Consider the following 26,161-nt stretch of genomic DNA (forward strand, 5'->3'; position numbering starts at 1 on the left):
TTAGCAGCTCATAAACAGTCTTTAGAAATACCTTTACTAAATGATCTCTATATGTAAGCTAGTATTGCTGGTGTGCCACCCCGGCGCAGACCGGGGTGCTCGGATCCGGGTTGGTCATGGCTCGAAGGGTCTGTGTAATACTTATTCTATGTTCTGAGGATTTCGATAGCGTAGGGCAATGACAATCAGAGACGAGTTCCGGGTACAAGATGTTTTATAGTATGTCACCACGGTAGAAACAGAACAAACACAACAACACAATAACACATACAATACTTTCCGGAATAGACGCGCAGGGGATTCCCGGGGCCACGCACCGGACTCCCCCAGGGAGACCACCAGAGCGAACCCCTATACAGGGACTGTCCGGCAATCTACCCCGGAAGGCCTAAATGCGCAGCAGCCGGGATAAGAAGCAAGCGGTAAAGTCAATGAGTGTCCGTACGGAAATGTTTGTCCAGAATGGTTACGAACCAAAAGAGAACCAGGCGGAGTGCTGACCGAAGATGGTAAACGGAATCCGGGCACAGCCTTGAAGAGCCGGATACAGTCCAGAGTCAATCGGTAGGTAGTCTTTTAGGGGAATCCAGAGGCAATCAGGAATAAGCAGCAAACACAGCAGGAGCACACAGCAGGCAGTATACTCAGGCACTGGACTGGGCTGGGAGGCGGCCTTTTAAGCAGCTGGACAGGAAGTAGGGCAACAGAACGGTAACCTCCATGTTAACCGAGGGCAAGGGCAGTCAAAAGAGAACTGGAAAACCTGGAAACCTGACATTCTGGACCCGGGCTCGGCAAACACTCCGATCCTTGAAAGGGGATTATTTACAGGGGAGAAGTTCATGACGCCACCTGCGGGTTGCGGTAATGGGAGTACCGCCACTGCTGGAAGGAGTACTGGGGCAGATGGTGTGGAGCAGCAAGGTGTCTGTCCCTCCGCAGGTAGGGAAGGCCCTGCCCTTTGGGGTTTTGGTGGATATTTGGAAGCACAGTGTGCAGGGGACCAGGGTACTCACTATGGGTAGTCGTGGTGCTGGATGAGGATTATAAAGTAGACACTCACACTGAAGGTGAACCAAACTCTGTGCCTCACTGTCAATGTAGGGAGCCCGTCCAGGTATCCGCTCCCACCGGTGTCAGTTGGTAATCCAGAGCCCACCTCCGTGCACAATTTAATTGTCTGTTGTAGCCCATTGGCTTGAAGCTGTTAGGGCCCCGCTCACTTTGTATAGTGTAGCTGTGCTCTTGATGGCTGGCACTTGGGATTTCAGTGGGCTGCTTTACTGGAAAACCCTATCCCCCGCGGTGTGCTGGCGCCTTCAATATCTGAGCTCTTAGGGAAGTTCGTGAAGATACTCTCCCTCCCAGGTTAATTATCAGGATGTTGAATCGGTTCCTGACCTAGGGTCCTGTACCCCGTCGTGCTCGGTTCTTTTGGGTTTCTGATGCCGACAGTCCTCCTAGACTATGTCCGTCGCACCCTTTTCCTATGTCACTGCCACCGGTCCCCGACTCCTCTGGTCCCGAACCACCGTGTGCGACCCAACCTCAGTCTAGCTCCCCAAGAGCTGCTACTCTACCTCCTCACTCATTGAGGGCTCTCACTACGCTGCTCCCTTCCTCCCTCCCACCAGTCTGCCTGACCCCTAGGTGGGTGGCCCTATTCCAGCTTGACCAACCCAGTGGTGTGTGTGACAGGTCATGATGTGAGGTGTTTATTGGTATTTGTGGTACTGATGGTAGTGACACCGGTCTCTTAGGAACCTGGAACCATGGGGGGTAGGTCCTGCACCCTGGGTGACAGGATACAGCTCCCTGTGGCACCCTGATATATTCAGGGGCGCCACACTGGGACAGTTAGGGAGAGATTCTAGATATGCACCCAGAACTGCTTGTGGTTCTGGGCGCACTTGGGACCTGACAGGTTCCCTTTAAGAGGCCTGTATATGCATACCAGCATCAACTTGAACATTTATTACACATTAAATTAATGTTAGTAAAACCTGTTAATGTTGAAGGGTTCTGTTGACAGTGTAATGTTTATGGATATCTCCGACTCTCCCCCAACAGATGATGCCAGGGGATATAACGATTCATGTCTGATTACGGGCTGCCAATCTTTTGTTGTCTGAGAGATAAGCTGCCATCAGAGATGTCTGGTAGTGGCTCTCTCATAGAGAACACAGCGCTTGGCAGAGAGAGTGCTCCAGTGTATGAAAGAGTCAGGCGAGATAGCTGCCAGAGCATTACCTGAAGTATATGGGGGCTTTACTTAGAGACCACTAAATGAAACAACTCTACACAGCACTCGATCGCTCCAGTTGGCCAACTGGTCTTATCACACCTGAACTGCAGTCGATTAACAGATACATGTAAGATATCTTCTTTTAAAAGTAACTAGCTTTTTCCACAAGCTAAAAAAAATCTTCACAGCAAATCCCGTGTTTTAATTAAAAAGCCTGCAAGGGTAATCTTAAAGATGAGATGTACTAATTCACACGGAGAAATCTCATCAATAATACAATCATTTCAGTTATCACTATGAGCCTTGGCAGATATTCAATGTTCCCACTTTACACAGTATGACATCCGTACAGATAAAAAACAACATCTTTATCAAACACCATGAAAAAGAAACGTTTGCTAACAGCTAATAGGCAATTTCAGTTTATTCTGTGAAATAAATTGTATAATATACTGGACAACATAAATCAACATCTAGAACTTAGTATCTGCCACATGAAAGAAAATATCCATTTACTCCTAAAAAAAAAAAGCATAATGGCCTCAAACTGGCGGAGCATCTCTGACCAGCACAAAATAATCGAATGTGAATACATTAGCTGCTCAGGCGTTCCGTAAATCATGTCTTGGCAAACGGCTTGAAAATATTGCAGATAAACAGCCAATTAGACCATCCATTCAGAGAAGTCACTGCAATTGCCGGCAGTGTGCCAGACAGAGACTACTCTGCTTAACGCTAGTAGAGGTGGCTCCGAGCCAGGCTATTGTTTTGCCATTGTGCGCACTAGAGGAGGGTATACACAAGGCCATGAGATATTATCCTTACAGATATATTTATCAACTAGAAGGTGGCCCGATTCTACGCATCGGGTATTCTAGAATTTACGTATTGTGTAGTTCATGTATGATTTTTGTTATATATATATATATATATATATATATATATATAGATGTTGTTGTGCGTAGTTACTAAGTGTTTGTGTAGGGGCTGTACATGTTCTGGGTGTTGTCTGGGTGTGACGGGGGGTGAGAGCGGTGTTGTATGTGTGTTGCGTGTGTTGCGTTGTTTGTGGAGTGCTGTGTGTCTGTAGCGTTGTGTGTGTGTCTGTTGCGCGGTTTGTGTGTGTGTGGTGTGTTTTGGGGGGAGGTATGTTTTATGCAATGTGTGTGTTGTGCGGTATGTGCGTATATTTGTGTGTGCCGCGGTGTTTGTGTGTTGGGTGTTGTGTGTGTGCAGCGTTGTCTGTGTGTGTGGGTGTCTGTGTAGGGCAGTTGTTTGTGGTTCCCAGTGTGTGTGTGGTGTGTTGTGCAGTGCGCGCGCGTGTGTGTGTGTTGGGGGGAGGTGTGCACTTCCCATCGTGCTCCATCCCCCATGCAGCGCACTCCCCATCGTGCTCCATCCCCCATGCAGCGTACTCCCCATCATGCTCCATCCCCTATGCTGCGCACCCCCCATCGTGCTCCATCTCCCATGCTGCGCACTCCCAAACGTGCTCCATCCGCCATGCTGCGCACTCCCAAACGTGCTCCATCCACCATGCTGCGCACTCCCAAACGTGCTCCATCCGCCATGCTGCGCACTCCCAAACGTGCTCTATCCGCCATACTCCGCACTCCCCATCGTGCTCCATCCCCCATGCAGCGCACTCCCCATCGTGCTCCATCCCCTATGCTGCGCACCCCCCATCGTGCTCCATCTCCCATGCTGCGCACTCCCAAACATGCTCCATCCGCCATGCTGTGCACTCCCAAACGTGCTCCATCCGCCATGCTGCGCACTCCCAAACGTGGTCCATCCGCCATGCTGCGCACTCCCAAACGTGCTCCATCCGCCATACTCCGCACTCCCCATCGTGCTGCATCCCCCATGCTGCGCACTCCCAAACGTGCTCCATCCGCCATGCTGCGCACTCCCAAACGTGCTCCATCCGCCATGCTGCGCACACCCAAACGTGCTCCATCCGCCATGCTGTGCACTCCCAAACGTGGTCCATCCGCCATGCTGCGCACTCCCAAACGTGCTCCATCCGCCATGCTGCGCACTCCCAAACGTGCTCCATCCGCCATGCTGCGCACTCCCAAACGTGCTCCATCCACCATGCTGCGCACTCCCAAACGTGGTCCATCCGCCATGCTGCGCACTCCGAAACGTGCTCCATCTGCCATGCTGCGCACTCCCAAACGTGCTCCATCCGCCATGCTGCGCACTCCCAAACGTGCTTCATCCCCCATGCTGCGCACCCCCCATCGTGCTCCATCCCCGATGCTGCATCAGCCTCTCTACCCGCAGCATCAGCCTCTCTGCCCGCAGCATCAGCCTCTCTCCTCCCAGCATCAGCCTCTCTACCCGCAGCATCAGCCTCTCTCCTCCCAGCATCAGCCTCTCTGTCCCCAGCATCAGCCTCTCTCCTCCCAGCATCAGCCTCTCTCCTCCCAGCATCAGCCTTTTCTGTCCCCAGCATCAGCCTCTCTCCTCCCAGCATCAGCCTTTTCTGTCCCCAGCATCAGCCTCTCTCCTCCCAGCCTACCCCAGCCTCAGCCTCCCCAGCATCAGCCTCTCTTCTCTCAGCCTCCCCATCCCAGCCTTCCCCAGGATCAGCCTCTCTCCTCCCAGCCTCCTCCAGCACGCATTGCTCCTCTGCCAACACTCACAGATCCGATCGCATACACTCACACACACACACACACACCCGATCGCATACACTCACACACACCCGATCGCATACACTCACGCACACACACATTGACGATATTGCACATACGCGCTCACACTCACAACATCCGGAGATACCACATGCTTCTGGCCATGTGATCCTCCGGCAGGTCCTGGAAGCTCACAGCACAGTATCGCCGCCGAGAAGCAAGCGATATCCCAGGATGTTGTGAGTGTGTGGATGCGATGTGATGTGTGTGTGAGGTGTGTGTGAGAGTGAGTGTGATCTGATGTGTGTGTGTGTATGTGTGTGTGTGTGCTGTTATGTGTGTGCGTGTGTGTATGTTCCGCCGCTGCAGGACCTTGATGTGCTGGTAACTATGCTACCATGGTTACCAGCGTATCTCGTCCCCCGCTCGCACGGGAGCCCACACCAGCATACGCCGGCCAGCCCCAGCAATGCGAGGGTATGTGTCGGCTGGTTTGGCGGCGTACGCTGATGTGGGCGCCCGGGGGTACAGTACTCACCTGGGAGTCGTGGCTCCGTGACCGTGTCGGTTCGGGGAATGGGGGGGCGGGGCCAGAGCTAGTGTGCATTGCATGAGGGGGGCGTGGCGTGGCCGAGTTGCCAATGCCTGCAGGGTGCCGGGGCGAGAGGCCAATCTGTGGGGGGGGGGCGGAGCCTGGGCGAGCGGCCGGCCAATCCGTGTGGGGGCGCAGCCTGGGCAAGCGGCCAATCCGTGCGGGGGGCGGGGCCATGGCGAGCCCAGCAGCCAATCAGCTTTGTGTCACCGTAAGGACACAATTTTGGAGCAAGACAGACAGACAGACAGACAGACAGAATAAGGCAATTATATATATAGATTGTTCTTCTATATAAGTAAAAAAGATTTGATCCTGCATTTATCTAATAGATGTAATTGGGAAAATAAACTAAGAAATACAGGATCACAAGCTCATTACACACTGAAAGAATGTATTATTTGTAAACTTAACAGACAAGAACTATCATTCTATTATTTTGGGACATGTTACATATGTCCTAGTCGTAGTCTACAATCTAAAAAATATATGTTACATATATGTTTTTAGTAAATTTGACAATCAAGAATATTTTCTTAGTTCATCTGACAATTAAGAGTATTAGAACATAATGAGACCCCATGGCAGCCATGTTTTTTTTGCCATTCTCTTTTCTATTTGGTGCTTTATATGGTCTACCTGTGATGCATGATGCAGAAAAGCTAGTGTAAAGGGATTGTCCACTTCTCGGACAACACAGCATAAATAATAACACATATACTCACCTCCGATGCTGCACCGTTACAGCGCTGTCAATACTCACTCTTCTGGGGCTCATATAAGATTATGTGACGTAAGTGCTGCAGCCAATCAGCGCTGGCTTCACTGTCTCCGCCTTCAGATGAATCAGACATCTGTAGCTGGTCGCGCACTCCCTTATGATGTCTGATATGTCCGAAGGAGGAGACAGTGAAGCCAGTGCCGATTGGCTGCAGAACTTATGTCACATAATCTCCTATGAGACCAAGGAGAGTGAGCTCTGACAGCGCTGGAACGGTGCGGCACCAGAGGTGAGTACATGTGTTATTATTTATGCTGATTGAGATGGGGTTGTACGAGTAGTGTACAACCCCTTTAAACAATAGATATTAAATGCTAAGTACACTTTTGCAGTGAATTTGTTTGACTGCTCCAATGCATCTAGAATATAAAGAAAATCCCTGAGCTTCTCCACAGGCATTCTCGATTAACTATTTCTATTGTTGTATATACAGCTCCTATGCAGTCCTATGTACGTCCGTGGTTGCAGCCAAATACCCTTCAGTCATGTGTTAAGCCCTTCCTCAGTTATCTGTAAGTTAGCACCAATGCTACAAGACAGTAGCATTGGTGCTAACTTACCCTGAAACAGCTGTCTGTGGATGGATACCTGGCCTTGGTATTTCCCTTGTCATATCTTTAAACTTGACAAAAAGTTGGATATTGACTAAAAGGGCCACTTAATGTGGTGGTTATGGTGGTCTCCTAAAAAGAGCCACTCCTTGGCTGGGTCCTTCCCGGAGGGATATCTGGCTGGTTTCTTTGTTGAGACTCCTAACAGAGGCTCCACGGACTTTTTTGATTTGCATATTTCCCTGGGGGCAATGTACCTAGGATTTCACTGTCTTGAGCGCCCCCGCTGGCTGCCGGCAGTGTTTTCTCTGGCTGGTCTCCCCGAGATTAGTGATTGTTTTGTCTTTTTGGTCTACTAGGCATTGCTCCCACCTGGCCAGAATCCTACTTCCCACTGATGAGGGGCAATACCCCGAAACAGCTGTCTGTGGATGGATACCTGGCCTTGACAAAAAGTTGGATATTGACTAAAAGGGCTACTTAATATGGTGGTCTCCTAAAAAGAGCCACTCCATGGCTGGGTCCTTCCCGGAGGGATATCTGGCTGGTTTCTGTGTTGAGACTCCTAACAGAAGCTCCACGGACTTTTTTGATTTGCACAAGACAGTTTTTGTTTGGGTGATCTCAGGATTGACCAAAAACATATTTGATAATCTATTTTATTAAAAAACAAGAAAAAGGTCAATTAAGGGGGATTTAAACGCAGCGATATCGCTAGCGAGCGTACCCGCCCCCGTCATTTGTGCGTCATGGGCAAATAGCTGCCCGTGGTGTACAATATCGTTAGGAGCCATTACATGGACTTACCTGCCTAGCGACGTTGCTGTGGCCGGTGAACCGCCTCCTTTCTAAGGGGGAGATTTGTGCGGCATCACAGCGGCATCACTAAGCGGCCAACCAATAGAAGCAGAGGGGCGGAGATGAGCGGCCGTAACATCCTGCTCACCTCCTTCCTTCCTCATTGCCGGCGGCCGCAGGTAAGCTGTAGTTCGTCGTTCCTGAGGTGTCACACATAGTGTTGTGTGCTGCCTCGGAAACGACGAACAACCTGCGTCCTCAACAATCAACCTGTAAATACCTGTAGTGGTCAGCTCGGATGTTTAGGTTTTGAAATCCAAGAAAGTAAAGTTTATAAAATTGGCAGCTGCTTGAGTGACAGAAGCTGAGGATCAGATAATATCTGCGGGGGGTATTCACACTTATCCCCTCCCCCTGTTAGAATCAGCATACGTATTAATCTTAGTTGTCTGATATGTTCAGCCAGTGTTGAACATTGTAAAGGCCCCGTTACATGCAATGACGTATCTAACGATATATCTGCGGGGTCACGGATTCCGTGACGCACGTCCAGCATCATTAGCGACGTCGTTGCGTGTGACACCAACGAGCAGCCATTAACGATGGAAAATACTCACCAAATTGTCCATCGTTGACATGTCCATTTTCAAAAAATCTCTGATACCCCGATAATGTTCGCTGCGGCAGCGATCACACGAAATCGCATGCACGACGGGGGCGGGTGCTTTTGCGTACGATATCGCTAGCAATTGCTAGCAATATCGTAGCGTGTAAAGCCCGCTTAAGGGGTCAACTAGTGGTGGTCCACTACTTTTGAATTGATGGCCTATCAGTAGGACAGGTCATCAATATCTGATAAGCTGGGGTTCGACACTCAGTGCTATTGACGATCAGCTGTTGTCGGTGTCAGCAGGGCAGCAGGAGGCTGGAAATGCTCAGTTCTGTCTTCTAATAGTTGCCACAGCCGGGTACTGCACATCCTATTGTTTTGAATGGGAGGCAGATGTGTAATACTTGGCCGTGGCCACTATCAGTTGATGGGTTAGCTCCAGAAATGAGCATTTCGGGCCATCTGCTACCGCCACCGGCACCATTGGCACTTGATCGGCAGGGGTGGGGGCGTTGGACCAATCAGACATTTATGATCTATCCTAAGGATAGGCCATCAATGTTAAAGTAGTGAATAACCTCTTTAAGTACTCCAGATATGTGCAGAAACTAATGGGCCGATACATCAAAGAAATCTGACATAAAAAAAACTTTAAATAGACACAGGGCCCAATTCATCAAGACCAGCATTGTTCATGCCAGTCTTGTTGAGGAGGTGTCCTGGAGTCAGATGCTCCTGAGTCATAAGGGATGCAGGTCTTTTATGTATCTGGAGCGTCTGATGAGTGGTGTGCGCCTCTGTGTGCTATGACAGGTACTGGATTGAGATTTCTGGCATATAAATTGTCACACCTGATCATAAATTTGACTCACCGTGGCTTCCTGCCCCATCTCTGCCCATTTTATCAGAGCTGGGAGAAATGGTTGTGAAAACATCAAAGGTCTTAAGAGATTGCGCCTACATTTTGAGAATTTTCAGAGCTTTAACATCAGAATTCTAATGGGAAAACTTCAATATATCAGGCTTATAAAATACTTGCCTATTGTGGAGTTGTGCAAAACATTTTGCTACTTTTGGTGGTTTCAAACCTGTTTCAAGTTACTCCATCACAAAAGTATAGTCTAGGATTCAATTAAATTACCTGAATAGGTGAGGCACAGTGAATGGTGTCTCATGCAAAATGCCCCTCCACCAAACGTGCGTTTTACTCAGTTTCTTCCAGGAACACATGCCCACAGAAGAAGCTGGGCGAAATATGCGTCAGGGTGGAGAGATATTCTGCCTGATTCCACTTTCACTGGGAATCACCTATTCAGGTAATTTAATTGAATCCTAGACTTTACTTGGTACTGTGATGGGCAAATAAAAACCTTGGTGTCTAAGCTAAGCAATCTGTGGCGTGGATATTTATTGGTTAATTGATGAATGTACTCTACCTTTTGCACCACATGGTGACTGCAGGTTAACCCTTTATTTTCCTTCATAGGAGGTTTTCCCTATTTTAGCCTCTTTTTAATGTACTGTAATAAAGATATGATTATATTCTAATATTTTGCATGAATCTCAACCTAGGGATCTCTAAAATTTTCTATGTTTTTAGTTTATATATATAATGTGAGATATGCTTTAAAGAGTACCTTTGGATTGACCATGCCGTCCTCTCTTGGCAACCCTACAGAGCAAGAGGAACTCTTTTCCCATATATATACAGTTGAAACCAGAAGTTTCCAGACACTATCTAAAAACACACATATACATGTTTTTCTCACTATCTGACATGAAATTTGAATACACCTTTCCCGTTTTAGCTGCATAAGCTTGAATGCGGATAAAAGCTGATCAGGTGATGTCAACTCGACAATAAAGGAGGGTGACGTCCAAGGATATCAACTCCCTTTATCAAGTTGTGCAGAATTATTAGGCAGCTTGGTTGCCTCAGGTAACATGGGCCAAAAAGGTGATTTAACTGAGACTGAAAAAGTCAAATAAAAATGTGACGCTGTCTCTTGTAAGTCATGTTTTCAGTTATCAAGTCCACAGAGGTGTAATAACATGCTAAGTGGGCCGACTAGTCTAGGGTACTAACGCTCCATTAATTAGTCACGGAAGTTATTTGCATATCATAAATGCACTTTAGAATAACTTTTTCTAATGATCTGTTTATATGTGGAATGTAATAAAGGGCCTACTAGTAAAGGAATTTAGATATGAACACACAACTGCTGGATGTTCTGGGGGCACTGGGGACTTGACAGGTCCCCCCTAAGAAACTTACAGACTCCACAGACGTAAGGTTTATGGCTCATACTGGAAAGAATCAGAGATATATTGGTCACTGATATATATTACATATATATATATATATATATATATATATATATATATATATATATATATATATATATACAGTATGTGTGTGTGTGTGTGTGTGTGCGTGTGTGTGTCAGAAATGTTTTTTTGGTTTTTTTTTGAGTGGTTTGACTACTATTCTCACTTTAAGAGATGACAATATATACTTGAGATGGCAAATTTTCATTTAGTTGCATAAACATTCTGCTCACTAATAGTTAGCCAATCATTCTGTACACATAGATATTCTCTTGAGAAAGACAAAACCTCACTTTTACTTTCCTAAATATTCAGGTTTTAGGTTTGTTAACCTGTTAGATTGATCAACACCATAGCAGTTGTTCAATAATAATACATTAATCAACAAAAATACAAATTGCCTAATAAATTTGCAGATGTTGTATTTAGCAATATATTGCATTTTCCAGATTATAAGATGCACTTTTCCTCCCACAAATTTGGGAGGAAAATGAAGTGTGCAATTTATAATCCAAATGTAGCTTGGTGGAGAGGGGTGGAGAGGGGTCGCAGGAGGCAGGGAAGATGCTGCGAGCGCTGTGTTGCGGGCTCTGTGCTGTGTTGCTTGCTGCGGCCCACTGTGCTGGTGCTTGCTGCGGGCGGTTAGGCAGGGGCCATCCTGAAAATGTTGGTGGTGCAGGCTTCAAATAATGGCACCTGTAGCTCTCGGCTCAAAATCTTATCTGTGCATGCGCTGCTTACGGGCCATTGATCTCCCAGCAGCGGACTTAAGTAAAATGGTGCCTGGAGGTCATGCATGAGATCAGATCTCGGCTTGTCATCATTGAGCCGATAGCTCAATCTGTGCACGTGCCGACTCCGGGCTACATTTCTTAGAACCCCGCACCGCTGACAGTTTCTGTATGTTGCCTGCCTTACAACGTCTGCAGCAAGGCTCTGGGACACCCACCGCATCGTCCTACTCCACCCCTGCCCCTGCCTCCTGTGACCTCACTCCACAACAGCAGCTGCCCCCCTCCGGTAAGACACCACCAGTATTATAAGAAGGTCCCCATTTTTTTGTACCTTTTTTTTCTCTAAATTTGGGGTGCGTCTTATAATCCGGTGCGTCTTATATACCGAAAAATACGGTACGATGAGGATATCTCACCTCTGAGTATAGATCTTTCTCTAAATATACTCATATATATCAGTGCTTTTACAATATACAGATATAGACAACATTTATTTGCCATTTACTCTATCGATTTAAGATAATGTATTACGTTTTCATATAATTTCTGCTAAAATTCTCTAAAATACATGATATCACAAAATATTAAATGACAAGCTCAGACTATTGTTTTATCAACTGCTAGTATAAAAACTGAAGCATTTACACTTTGCTAAAATAACATTCTTGACTTGTTTAAAAATTCTTATTATTATTATTATTATTATTATTATTATTATAATATTATTCTTACAAGTAGTTCGCAGTTATTCTTGAAGGCAAGTCTTGGAGTTTCCTTAGCATAGTGTTGCTGGGGAAAATTTTCACCATGTCCATCTTCATCTCTAGCCTGAAGGAAAATATAATGGCCTATTTAGGGACTTGAAACAAAAGTACCTACATTCATAACATACAAATGGAAAACAAAAATAGAAATTCATGCAAAATAATAAATCTGACTTGCCAAATAAATATAAAACACATGCCAATCATGCAAAAGTTGTGATAGTACTTATATACTATTACAATAATTAAAAACAGAACAATCATGGTAGTATGGACAATATCATACAATATATTTAAGCAAAATTTTATATGGGTTGACCCAAATATAAGATTTATTACCAATTCATAGGACAGTTTATTAATGTTTGATCACTGTGTGTCACGCTGGGACGAGGGAATGACCAGCATGCAGCGCAAGGAAGGCCCTGGGACTAGAGAGAGGGGTCACCACTCACCTATGACTGATCCCTGAGCTCCTTAAGATGGGTCCTTACCCCCGTGCACCATCACGGGCCTAGGCCCTCGCTGACCCTAAACTTACCCTGACTAGGTCAGCTGGACACTAGTCTCACTACTACAATAAAACAACACAAGGAAGGTAATACACACGGATGGGGAACGAGACAACATATAACAATCTTTGGTTTCTTCAGCAGGAAACTTCACAGCTGCAACTGAAATTACACCTCAGCTTCTCCAAAGAAAGGCTGCTTCAAAGTGGTCAGTAAAGATCTATCACTGTGTTTTTAAAACTTTCTTTATTTGCATTGGGCAGTAGTTAGCTGGAAATTTTAACTGCAGAAAGAACATTAAAATCTGCAGAAAATGTAGTTGTGTGAAAATAGCCTAAAGTCAGTTTCTCCTGAAAGTATTTACAGTGCTTTTCTGCATTCACCTTTTGAAAGCCAAAACTAGAAGTGTGTTCAAAACGCAGATGTACAAATCTTTCCTTTGTGGTATTTTTCTGTGTAGGTTGCAGTCTTTGTTTTAGCTTTCAAATATCGATGCAAAATATTGACCTAAAACTGACCAAAACACTGCTGTGTGAAGCTGATTTACATTGACAATGTAAGGCTAAGTTCACATGTCCAGTAATCATCCATTAAAACAGATGCAGAAGCAATCCGCTGGCTATGCAAACACAACTTTTTTGTCAGCTTTGAAAAAATTGATTTTAGCTAGATCCCTTTTTTAAGATGGGATTCTATGGAAAACGGATTTGTTAACTGATTGATGTTTATCGTCCATTTGAAACTGATCCACTCAGCAAACAACGGATCCTATACAAATGCAGGAAAAACACTGCTTTCATCGCCCACCGGCCGTCCTGATGTCTGTGATTGATTGCAGAATGACGCTTCCCCAGTCTGAGTGACAGCACCTGCCTGCAACCAATCACAGGCACTGTCTGCAGGTCTATATCATAAGGTAAAAATAAATAAATAAAATATTTGGAGTAGGGTTTTCCAATATTATGATACCCAGCACAAATAAAGCATAAGGCTACAATCTGCAGCCCCCAGCCGTGCGCTTATCTTGGCTGTGTACCAATATAGGAGGAACCGCATGTGAGGTTTTTTTTAAATGATTTAAATAAATAATTTAAAGAAAGCATGCAGTGTCCACCAATTTTGACACCCAGCCAAGCTAAAACCTGACAGCTGGGGGCTGGTATTCTCAAGCTGGGGAGACCCATGCTTATTGGGCCACCCCACAGCCTAAAAATAGCAGCCTGCAGCCTTCCAGAATTCTCGCATCCATTAGATGCGAAGTCCCGGAACTTACCCGGCTCTTCACGATTGCCCTGGTGAAGTGGCAATCGGGGTACTAAGGGGGTTAATAACAGCCCACAGCTGCCGCTAAGCCCTATACTAGTAATGAGGAGGGTCTATGAGATTTCCCCATTACTAATCTGTAAGTGAAATTAAATAAACACAAACACCAAAAAAATTTTATTTGAAATCAAATACAAAAAAACCACCCTCTTTCACCACTTTATTAACCCCAAAAAGACCCCTGAAAGTCCGATATAATTCACATGAGGTCCCACGATGATTCGAGCTCTGCTGCATATCTAAAGTCAAAGAACGCAATCATGGACCATGACCGCACACTGTAACTACAGGCAGAGACTGAGCCGCGTGATTACCGGTGACGTCACTCAGGTGATTTGCGGCCACAGCTGGAGGTTCCCACGCACCTCCACCTGTGACCGTAGGTAACCTGACCTCAGCTGACCTCAGTAACGTCAGTGACCTCGCCTCAAGTGAGACCTGCATCTCCAGGCAGAAAAACGCAAATTTTTTTTGCCAAGAGATGTAGATTTGGTGATGAAAGTTTTACACAATATTCCTGCAACCAATCTCCAACACACCCCTGCAAGTCCGATATAATCCACACGAGGTCCCATCATTATTCTAGCTCTGCTACATCTGAATTGACAATGTGCGATCATGGAACATAACTGTTCATGCAATCTTCTGCCCGGAATTGCAAATTTGGTGCTAAAATGTCTGCACTAAACTTAAGCACCAAATTTGCACCTCCTTGCAGAAAAAAATAGCTGTTTTTTTGTATTTTTGGGCCACAAGATGCAAATTTGGTGATAACATTTTTATACCATATTCATGCACCCAATGTACACCTCCTGGCAAAAAAAATGCATCAAAACCGCATGCAGTAGTGATGCGATTTTTTTGCCAGGAGGTGTAGACTAGGTGCAGGAATATGGTGTAAAATTTTCAGCACCAAATCTGCATCTCTTGGCAAAAAACATGGTTTTCTGCCAGTAGATGCAAGTGAGTTCACTTAGTTTAATGAGGTCACCTGAGGTCCTCTGAGGTCAGGTTACCTGTGGTCACAGGTGGAGGACTCCAGCTGTGACCACAACTAACCTAAGTGAAGTCACCGCCCATTGCTGTGGCTCATTTATTCTCTGCCTTAAGCTCACAGTCGGCAGTTATGTTCCATGATCACACACTGTTGGTTCCGATGTAGCAGAGCTGGAATCGTTGTGGGACCTCGTGTCCATTACGTCGAACTTGCAGGGGTGTTTAAGAGTTAAGGAAGTGGTGAAAGAGTGTGTTTTTTGTATTTTATTTCAAATATTTTTTCGGTGTTTTTGTTTATTTACTTTCACTTACAGATTAGTAATGGGGGGTTTCATAGACCCTCCCCATTACTAATCTAGAGCTTAGTGGCAGCTGTAGGCTGCCATTAGCCTCTTATATTACCCTGACTGCCACCGCACCAGGGCAATTGGGGAGAGCAGAGTAAAGTGCTGGGATTGTCACATCTAATGGATGTGACAATTCTGAACAGCTGCAGGCTGCTATTTTTAGGCTGGTAGCGGCCCAATAAACATTGGTTTCCCCAGCCTGAGAATACAAGCCCCCAGTTGTCGGTCTTAATCTTGATTAGGTATCAAAATTGGGGAACAGCACGTCGGTTTTTAAAATTATTTATTTAAATAATTAAAAAAGAGCCTCATGCGGTTCCTCTTATTTTGATACACAGCAAAAATAAAGGCATGGCTGGGTGCTGCTGCCTGTAGCCTTGGGCTTTATCTGTGCTGGGTATCATAATATGACCCTATACCAATTTTTTATTTATTTATTTTTACTGTATGATAGACCTGCAGATCAGGTCTGTGATTGGAAGCATCAGACACTCTGTCACTCAGGGTGTGGGCACGTCTGACTGCAACCGATCACAGACAACAGTGGGAGAGGAAAGCAGTGCATATGCATTGAAGGCTAATACGTGGCCACCGAAGTGAATGAGTGGCCTGGAAGCAGTGCACAGCCGCGACGTAACCTCGGTAAGTACAGTGCGCCTGCTCCTATCCCTTCTACCACCATTTTTAATCACCGGATTCTCATCCCTATAGACTTATATGGGGACTGGAATCTGGATCAGACTTTAAAAACCAGATAACCGGGACCCGCCGGTCCTGGTTATCTGCGAGTCCACTCATCACTAATCAGAAGCTAAAAGCAGGTCATTATATATTTACTATACAAAGATAATGCTATTTTCTGTTCAGCTGTACTAGTCAGTTTTCAGTTTTGCAAAGAAATGTAGCAATAATAGTTACAATGGCATAGCCTAAATAATAATAGCCTAAATAGGATGTGAAAATAACAGTGTCTGTTAGGATAATTCTAAAATGTTTTCTGCTGCTCTATCATTTGGTTTACTATATGGCCAATTTTCCATTTGGGTAAACATCTTTTTAATAGAGGTGTACAGGGAGAACAGCCTAGGGATGTTTTGCACTGCCTGATAAATGGAGCGGTTTGCTTAGTAAGGCAGGGTAAAGCAAAAAGCGCTCACCATTGCAGAGGGCGACTGAACATTTTTACAGAGTTGCACGGCACATAATACTTTATACACATGGTGTCCCAGATAATCATTTGTCATGTATTTTATTCGTTTTTACTATATTTACTTTACAATAAGGTTAGCGGAAATCCATGCACATGCACAAATTTCCTCTACGAATCTGCCACTTGAACCTACAGGGTGCAATATTTAGAAGACTAATCCTTTCAATTTCTCTGCTAAAAAAAAGCTCAAACTCATAAAGCCAAGTTCACATGACCGTTATTAAATTGGGCAGTCCAGTGGTGGGGGGTTTTCACAGACTCAATCTGTGTGTGAAAAAAAATATTCAGCAAGCAAAAGTTTCTTTCGTATATTGGATGAGACTCCCCTATTCAAGTCTATGGCTGAGCACAAAAATGGGATCAACCATAGAGCATCCAATTTTTACAGACACATTGCAATTCATTAACATAGGATACTGTATTTGGTCTTGTAAATTTTAATTACTGCTGATGTATAAAAACAGATGCTGTAAGGACTGCATACAGATGACAAATAAGTAGTGATGAGCGAGTACCAAAAAGCTCGGGTACTCGAGGCTCGGGCCGAGCATCCCAAGATACTCGTGTACTCGGCCCGAGCACCGAGCCCAATGTTATCCTATGGGAGACCTGAGTATTTTTCTGAAATGACCCCCGGCAGCATGTAGAAACCCTAAAAATGTCACAAAAGTCTCAGAAGAGTGCTCAAATGACATGGCAACAGCATGGGGAAGACCCCTTGAAGCATTTATCACTCAAAAGTCACAGCTGTGAACAATTTTGTCCGAGTTTTACGCCATTTTTACGGACTCACCAGAAAACCTTCCAAAATGACACCAAAATGAATTTTCATGGCGGAAATGTTAAGGGCACATACCCAATACTGAGATAGAGCTGGTGTATGTTACTTTTTGAGATTATTACATGAAAGATTTTAAGTAAAACATTGTGTGGCACTCCGATGTCCAAAACGCACGTTTTGTGCTTTTTACTAGCGATGTCGGTCATTTTTTTTTTTCATTCTTTATTCTTTTTTTTAATTATTTATTTATTTATTTTACTGCACAGTATAGACACGCCCACCGGCTGCTGTGATTGGGTGCAGTGAGACACCTGTCACTCAGCGTGGGGGCGTGTCTCACTGCAACCAATCATAGGCGCCTGTGGGCGGGGAAAGCAGGGAATATGAGATGGCTGTGTGCAGAGCACAGCGCGCCCGCCGGTATAAAGGCTCGGTCACGCTGTGCGGGCCGGCCAATCACTGCAATTCCACAACTAACAGGGCTGTGGCATTGCAGTGGTCTGCCAGCCAATCCCTGTATGAGGGCTGGCTCTCAAAAGAGCGCCAACATGCAGGGATGAAGACTACGAGTACAGCACGTGTATCGCGAAATTACTCGGTACCCGCCGAGTAGCCCGAGTACAGTGATACTCGTGCGAGTACCGAGTAGTAACAAGCATACTCGCTCATCACTACAAATAAGATAAAAAATGATCCATTTTTTCTGGATGAAAGTAGGATGATTTTTCATACCTGGCACACGCTGCCTTTGTTCTCCCGTCGCAGCCTCCGATTGTTTGTAGACAAACTGCTCCAGTAAGGCACGTTTCACACATCCGGCATTTCGCCAGATGCCGGATACAGCACGCATGCAGTACAGTATATTCATTTACAGTGGAAGCGCGACACCATGCGGACGAATGCGGTTGTGCATGAAGCACACAACCGCATGGTGTCGCGCTTCCACTGTAAGTAAATGTACTGTAATGCATGCGTGCCGTATCTGGCATCTGGCGAAATGCCGGATGTGTGAAACGGCCCTAAGACACCAGTGGTCTTTTTCCTTGAACGGCTTTGCTGACTGCTTGGAGATTGTTTTCACAGCAGCTATCTGTTCTCTGTGCTTTCCACCATTGTAATAGTGAGTGGCTTCCTAGCAAAAGCCACCCAAAGAATGAGCCTGGTAACCACTCCACGGTTTCAGATACCTGAAGCGGTTAAAAGACTGAACATGTGCACAGCAATACCGTTTTGACATTACTGTGCACTGTGTTCAATTTTTAAGTGGTTTCAAAACACTTTTTCAAAAAGGCTTCCAGGCAGAATTTGCCTGAAAAAGACAGAGTATGCACTTACCCTGCTGTCCGACATTCAAGTATGGACCACAATGTGTATCGGACACAGACCTACTGACCCGAACCTTACAGCCAGTGTTTTGTTCGGTCAGGAGACCCATGGTTAGTCCTGACATTGCTGTTCATACTCAAACCATGAATGTTGGATGTGTGAAACTGGCCTATGCGTTTTGTATGATAAATTGTGAGACAATTGTACCAACGGTCAAACAGAGGCTTCAGATTGCAGACAGCAGCAATGTACCATTGAAGAGTGCCTTTCTGTAATGCTCCGTAATTCACAGACTACGGAGAGGTGCAAAACTGCCAAGAATAATAGAGCTTCATTATAAATGCGGAGATAAAATATGTCTTGAGAATTATATATGACACAATGGAAGCGGCATTGATGTAAATTGTTAATTAAGAAAGCTGCCATTTAAATAGTAGCATTAAGTAGCACCATTACTGATGGCTGATGGGATTTTTGATTTTTGCCACTGCTTTGCTTTCTCTCTGCAGAGTGTATGAGAAGAATAAGGTGAGAGGAGTGCCAGAAACATGCTCATTAAAATGTTCATTTCGGTGACATTTGCTCTCTGCTCTGCTCTCATCTGATATCAGTGCTCTGCCCCTCTCTCCCTTTCATTTTTTCCTGTCTCCTGAAACTCACAGCTGAGCTGTCTACAGCCCATATGGCTTGCATATAATTATGTATATTCCATTTTTGCGCTGCATTAAATTGTGACTTTCTGGCAAGTCGCCAACTCGTTTAAGAAAAATACCCGTGAACCAAAAGGAAAAGATGAATTGAAAGTAGGAAGCGTAAATGGGAGGAGGTGAGTGAGCCATTGAAAAAGCAGCAGGTAGTTATATGCGCGGCTCTGAGATAAAATATACAGTGTGTCCATCTTCACGGTACTAATCCATTGTGCTGAAATAGGGTGCTCATTTCCTTGGGAACACGAAGACCCTTGCGTTATAATGAAGAATTGTATATAGTATCAACTCCAAGTCATTATAAGGAATATCATCAATGGTATCGGGCCACAGGTCACAATGTATCAAATGTAAATCTCTCTCATCCAGAAGTTGTATAGAAAAGGATGTGGTAAGTCTAGTAATAGGCTTATTTATGTTGGAGTCTTACGGGTTCTCTAATAAATCTTTTTAAAGACATTATTTTTGCTAAGCAAAGACTGAAATATGTTCAGCTATAAAGAATATGTCCTGCAGGTGTCACTCACAATGAATAAAAGCACAGAAGCCTGGATTATAGGAAAGTCATGGGACACCTTCCCAATAGGATAATGTAGGGAGCCTCAATATATAGCCCACCTTATGGCCAATCCCTGAGTGAAGGTCACAGCACAAAATACTGAAAGCAAGCACAGGCATTCAGTGTACTCATGAGATGTTCAGTGCTGCTTATCAGCTACTTTCTTTTCATTTGTGACCGCCCTCCTCTTCCATGAGTGACAGCTCTGACTTTAAAGGAGCCTCAGATGAGCAGAATAGATGGTAAACATTCAGGTGGAAAGGTGCACTGAACTGCTTGGTCACAACATGGGCGCCCTACATGGTCTAAATAATCATTTTGTGCTGACAGACTACCTATAATTATAAGGGCTCGATCCGATAAGCGTATTAAAGTGAACTGTCCGGTGCAATATGCATCCAGAACCACGAGCAATTCTGGGTGCAAATTCCTACCTAACTGTCCCAGCATGTAGTAGTATACATAAAGAGATCTTTAGAAAAAGTATTTCTAAAGATCCTTTATGATATGCTAATGAGTGCAAGGACAAGTTGCACGGGCATTATATCCCCCTACTAGCTCGCCCTCTCAGAATGTTAGCACGCCCACCAAATGTAACACACCTGCTCCCCATTCACACCCGAGACCTTGTAACACTAATGAGTTACGTTACACCAGGGAGGAAAAATGACTAATTGAGCACAATGTGGCCATTTTCACTTAGGGGTGTACTCACTTTTGTTGTCATCAGTTTAGACATTAATGGCTGTATGGAGAGTTATTTAGAGGGCACACCAAATTTACACTGTTATACAAGCTGTACACGGACTATTTTACGTTGTATCAAAGTGGCATATCTCCAGTGTTGTACCATAAAAAGATAAAATATATTTAAAAAAATGTAAGAGGTGTACTCACTTTTGTAATATACTATATAGATAGATAAATGTATGAAACTGTATGCCAATAAAAAAACATATATTGCATTGTATGTATTTCCTCATATTCTATTGAAAAGTCCTGTTGTATTCCTTTTATCTCAGGCAAATGCCAAAAAGATACCTTTAGGGCATAAAGTCCATTGGGCACATCAATGGATAATTAGGGATTAACGCAATGCATGCCCATTCACATGCTACAAATCTGTAAAGGTTGTTAGTGTTCATGTTTTGTCTTCATAGTATATCATGTATTTATGATCTTGTGCTACTAGTTTATTTTCTCTAAGTTAGAATTTTTTTTAGATCTAGACATCAAAATTATCTATTAGTTGAGATATGTGAGTTAAAAAGGACCTGTAACAACGTCAAAAGTGGACAGTTTTTGCTCTTGTTTTATTTCTGCAGCTCTTTTGATTCTGGGTTTTTTTTAATATTTTATTTTTTTTTTTAATTCAGCACTGTTCCAGAGAAATGGGCCATTTTATTTATTGCTAATTATTATGGTCTTCTACCAAAGGCGTGGTAAAAAATCAGAACAAAAACTAGTGACAGATCATCTTTAAGGGGAATCTGTCAGCAGGTTTTTGCTATGTAAGCTGAAGCCAGCATGCTGCAAGGGTTAATACAAAGAATTCAGGGGTGTCTGTCTTATCAAGATCCAATCTGTAGTTTATTTACAATCCTTGTGTAACAAGCAGGACTTATCAGTGCTCGGATTACAATGACATTGCAGGACAGTCAGACATGCCCTCTCATCTGATAAACACCTCACTGTCAATGTACAATCTCTATAGAGAAACTGGTGTGGGCAGGGACAGCTCTCTCAGCTCTGCTACATGGTTAAATCTAAAAATTCTGATTGTCTCTGAACGGCTGCAGCCATTAATCTAAGTGATACATTGTTGGATTCAGAATCTCTTTGCCTACATCATGCTGCTCTCAGATGAGGTAGCAAAAAGCTGCTGACAGATTCCCTTTAAATTCTATAATATTGTAATGTTTCATAGCTGATTCTGTTTATATTGGATGTTTTATGAAGTATAGATGTAATAAAATAATTTGATACAAAGTGATATATATATGTATCATTTATTTATTTTAGACATAATAAATTATGTATTCATTTATTAAATATATTAAATTGTAATTTTATCTATAGCGGTTTAAGAAATATTTCAACCAAATATAAGGAACTTAACAAGGTAATATAAAGACATGGTAAATAATAACCTAAGGGGTTTGTATTCCCAATTCTAGGTCTGTTTTTCTTAAGATGAATTCTTCATTGGTGTGAATAAATAAATGCCTGAAAATAGATTAGATCTTCACTGTGTCTGTCACGATTTAGAATTGCTACATTCATAATCTAAACAATGGATGCTGCTTTACTATAAAACTCGGGAGTAGTTAAAATAAAGAGACAGCGCAAATAATTTACTGCTGGTTTACTAAATCCTTACTCTAAATTATTGATGAAGGGAAAAGCGCTCTGCATTCATACACAATGCAACATACTGTAGCCTGCAGAGCAATTTTCACATTATTGCAGCTGAGATTTTATGCAATATGGTGATTAAAAGACATATTGTGCTTAAAACGAGCTTTTAGCACACGTATAGTTATAGCAGTCTTGTTTTCACAGCTGCATAAATGAGTGTGCAGCAATAAATGTTTTATAGTGCAATGTAAACACATATTTAAATGCCTTTTTTACTGTTTCTATATTCATAGACAATAAAAACAAAGAAAGCGCAAGGAGTTGTGAATGATGACATAAAAACACAAACTACAATGCTAAAAACAATTAAAAAAAAGTACAATAAAAGATAAGTTAATTAAAATGAAAGAAAAAAACAACTCTAGTAGAAGAACTAAGTTTCCCATTACATATACAGTTTATATGCATGCACCCACTGAGAATTACTCCTAACATATGTGCCAAAATGTCCATAGCCTCCAAACTATTTCATAAACGGGATCTTGCATAAAAGTGGATATAGGTTAGTGTATGTATTTGCACAAATTTGTACAGAGCCTTAAAGAAGTTTTCTACTACTAATGTGATCCCATTTCTTTTATCCTAACTCTTCCTAACTAACCCTTTCCTAATATACTTCTGCTACCGTATCTATTTTGCTCCTGTAAAATTAACTCTAAAAGGCTCATAAATCCCTTTATTGTTGTTATAGCTTTGATACTTCTGGCTGCAGACTGGAATAGGACCAACTGAACAGGGTATGTCACTGGAGTGTGATCTGGCTATGAGTACCCAGACTACTTTCACTCACAGAGAGGCAGCCCCACCCCCAGCAGGGACATGCCCTCCTCAGTTTGATCCGATTCCGGTTTGCAGACAGAAGGATCAAAGCTGCAACAATAAAGGTATTTACAAGCCTCTTAGATATAATCTTATAGTAGCAGCGTAGATAGCAGAAGCATATTAGGAAAGTTTTAGATAGGAAGAGTTAGGCTAAAAGAAAGGGGATCACATTAGTAGTGGAAAAGGGTATGTTAAAATCGGGTTTGTTTTATTAGGATTTTGCATTGAAACACTTCCAATACTATTTGAATATTTTTTCATGTAGTGTTCGAAGCAGACCCATGTAAAATAAATAAATACATAAATAAATAAAACTCTAAGTGAATGCACTGTAAATTTGTGCAATAGTAACATAGTTTATAAGGTTGAAAACTTATACAAAATAATCCAGTTCACCATGGTATTTTGCAGTTTTAACCTAGAGGAGAGAAATAAAAGCTAATTTGCTTGTGCTAAGTAAAAATCCTTCCCAACTTCAAATCCAGCAATAAGAAAACATCCCTGGATCCATAACTCGTCTGCATGCATGTAATATTACATTTGAGAAAGGAACAGTGAGATTTACGTAAGAGTGGTAAGTTTTTCTAGAAATAAAGATACAGATTAACTGCATGCTCAATTAATTTGTTGCTCTCACAAAAAAATATTTTGCCACTACAAAAATATGGAAGCAGAAGCGAGAAGTCCTGGCATTACAGTCCAGTGGATTGTTCTTGGGAAAGAGACTCCCTCACTCTTTATTAACTTTCAATCATGGGTGTCTCTTAAACCCCCATACATATTAAACTAATGTCCGCACATGGGTGCGCCGGCCATCTGATTGTCAGTGGAGATATCATTTGGGCATGTCTGATTTTGGTCTGTCAGTCACTTTGATCTCCTGGAGATAAGGAGCTGCCAGGCATGTCTGTCAGATAGCATGGCTACATGAGAGCTATTGTGTATGGGAGAGACAGCAAAGATGGCTTCAGTATTACTTGGCTGACAACCATCTAATGGCGGGCTTTAAATTCTCCATAAAAAGCAGATACAGTCATATGAGAAAGTTTGGGCACCTCTATTAATGTTAACCATTTTTCTTTATAAGAATTTGGGTTTTTGCAACAGCTATTTCAGTTTCATATATCTAATAACTGATGGATTCAGTAATATTTCTGGATTGAAATGAGGTTTATTGTACTAACAGAAAATGTGCAATCCGCATTTAAACAAAATTTGACCGGTGAAAAAGTATAGGCACCCTTATCAATTTCTTGATTTGAACACTCCTAAATACTTTTTACTGACTTACTAAAGCACTAAATTGGTTTTGTAACCTTACTGAGCTTTGAACTTCATAGGTAGGTGTATCCAATCATGAGAAAAGGTATTTAAGCTGGCCACTTGCAAGTTGTTCTCCTATTTGAATCTCCTATGAAGAGTGTCTTCATGGGCTCCTCAAAACAACTCTCAAATGATCTGAAAACAAAGATTAGTCAACATAGTTGTTCAGGGGAAAGATACAAAAAGTTGTCTCAGAGATTAAAACTGTCAGTTTCCACTGTGAGGAACATAGTAAGGAAATGGAAGAACACAGGTACAGTTCTTGTTAAGCCCAGAAGTGGCAGGCCAAGAAAAATATCAGAAAGGCAGAGAAGAAGAATGGTGAGAACAGTCAAGGACAATCCACAGACCACCTCCAAAGACCTGCAGCATCATCTTGCTGCAGATGGTGTCAATGTGCATCGGTCAACAATACAGCGCACTTTGCACAAGGAGAAGCTGTATGGGAGAGTGATGTGAAAGAAGCCGTTTCTGCAAGCACGCCACAAACAGAGTCGCCTGAGGTATGCAAAAGCACATTTGGACAAGCCAGTTACATTTTGGAAGAAGGTCCTGTGGACTGATGAAATAAAGATTGAGTTGTTTGGTCATACAAAAAGGCGTTATGCATGGAGGCAAAAAAACACAGCATTCCAAGAAAAGCACTTGCTACCCACAGTAAAATTTGGTGAAGGTTCCATCATGTTTTGTGGCTGTGTGGCCAATGCCGGCACCAGGAATCTTGTTAAAGTTGAGGGTCGCATGGATTCAACTCAGTATCAGCAGATTCTTGACAATAATGTGCAAGAATCAGTGACAAAGTTGAACTTACGCAGGGGATGGATATTTCAGCAAGACAATGATCCAAAACACCGCTCCAAATCTACTCAGGCATTCATGCAGAGGAACAATTACAATGTTCTGGAATGGCCATCCCAGTCCCCAGACCTGAATATCATTGAACATCTGTGGGATGATTTGAAGCGTGCTGTCCATGCTCGGCGACCATCAAACTTAACTGAACTGGAATTGTTTTGTAAACAGGAATGGTCAAATATACCTTCATCCAGGAATCAGGAACTCATTAAAAGCTACAGGAAGCGACTAGAGGCTGTTATTTTTGCAAAAGGAGGATCTACAAAATATTAATGTCACTTTTATGTTGAGGTGCCCATACTTTTGCACTGGTCAAATTTTGTTTAAATGCGGATTGCACATTTTCTGTAAGTACAATAAACCTCATTTCAATCCAGAAATATTACTCAGTCCATCAGTTATTAGATATATGAAACTGAAATAGCTGTTGCAAAAACCCAAATTGTTATAAAGAAAAAAGGTTAACATTAATAGGGGTGCCCAAACTTTTTCATATGACTGTACTTCTATTAAAGAGTATTTTACAGGATATAATACTGATGGTATATCCCACAGATATGTAATCAATATGATACCAGTAATGATTTACCTCGGGACCACTAGAAATGGGCTACAGCATTCAGTTTTGTCTACTGTCTGGTTGAAAATATGTCTAAAACATACCATAGAAGACATTACTGCAAACTAAAAAATGATTACACTATTTTTACTTGCATTGTTCTTGGATGGTTAAATCCTTATTAAAGACATACATCTGCTTGTGTCTATATCCTCTTAACGATAATTGATGTATAAGTATGTCATAGGTCCTGTCCCTTCCTTTGATTCGGGTTCGCACGCTGAGCCCACATCTTTCCCTGCACACAAAGGGTGATATAATTGGCCAACATGTGCCTCTTTGATCCCCTTGCAGCTGTTAAACTGTTAAGCTGTTAAA

General features: G+C 43.1%; 1 protein-coding gene across 2 annotated transcripts in view; it reads right to left on the reverse strand.

Moving 5' to 3' along the window:
• Window positions 1-26,161, reverse strand: part of SOBP (sine oculis binding protein homolog) — a 276,403-nt gene that overhangs the window by 71,697 nt on the left and 178,545 nt on the right. For both annotated transcript variants that reach the window (XM_075340072.1, XM_075340071.1), the window contains one exon: window positions 12,014-12,109. In XM_075340072.1, coding sequence (XP_075196187.1) covers window positions 12,014-12,109 — 96 coding nt within the window. The remainder of the gene's footprint in view (window positions 1-12,013; window positions 12,110-26,161) is intronic.

This window comes from Anomaloglossus baeobatrachus, chromosome 3 (genome assembly GCF_048569485.1).
Source record: "Anomaloglossus baeobatrachus isolate aAnoBae1 chromosome 3, aAnoBae1.hap1, whole genome shotgun sequence".
In the NCBI taxonomy this organism is placed as follows: Eukaryota; Metazoa; Chordata; class Amphibia; order Anura; family Aromobatidae; genus Anomaloglossus; species Anomaloglossus baeobatrachus.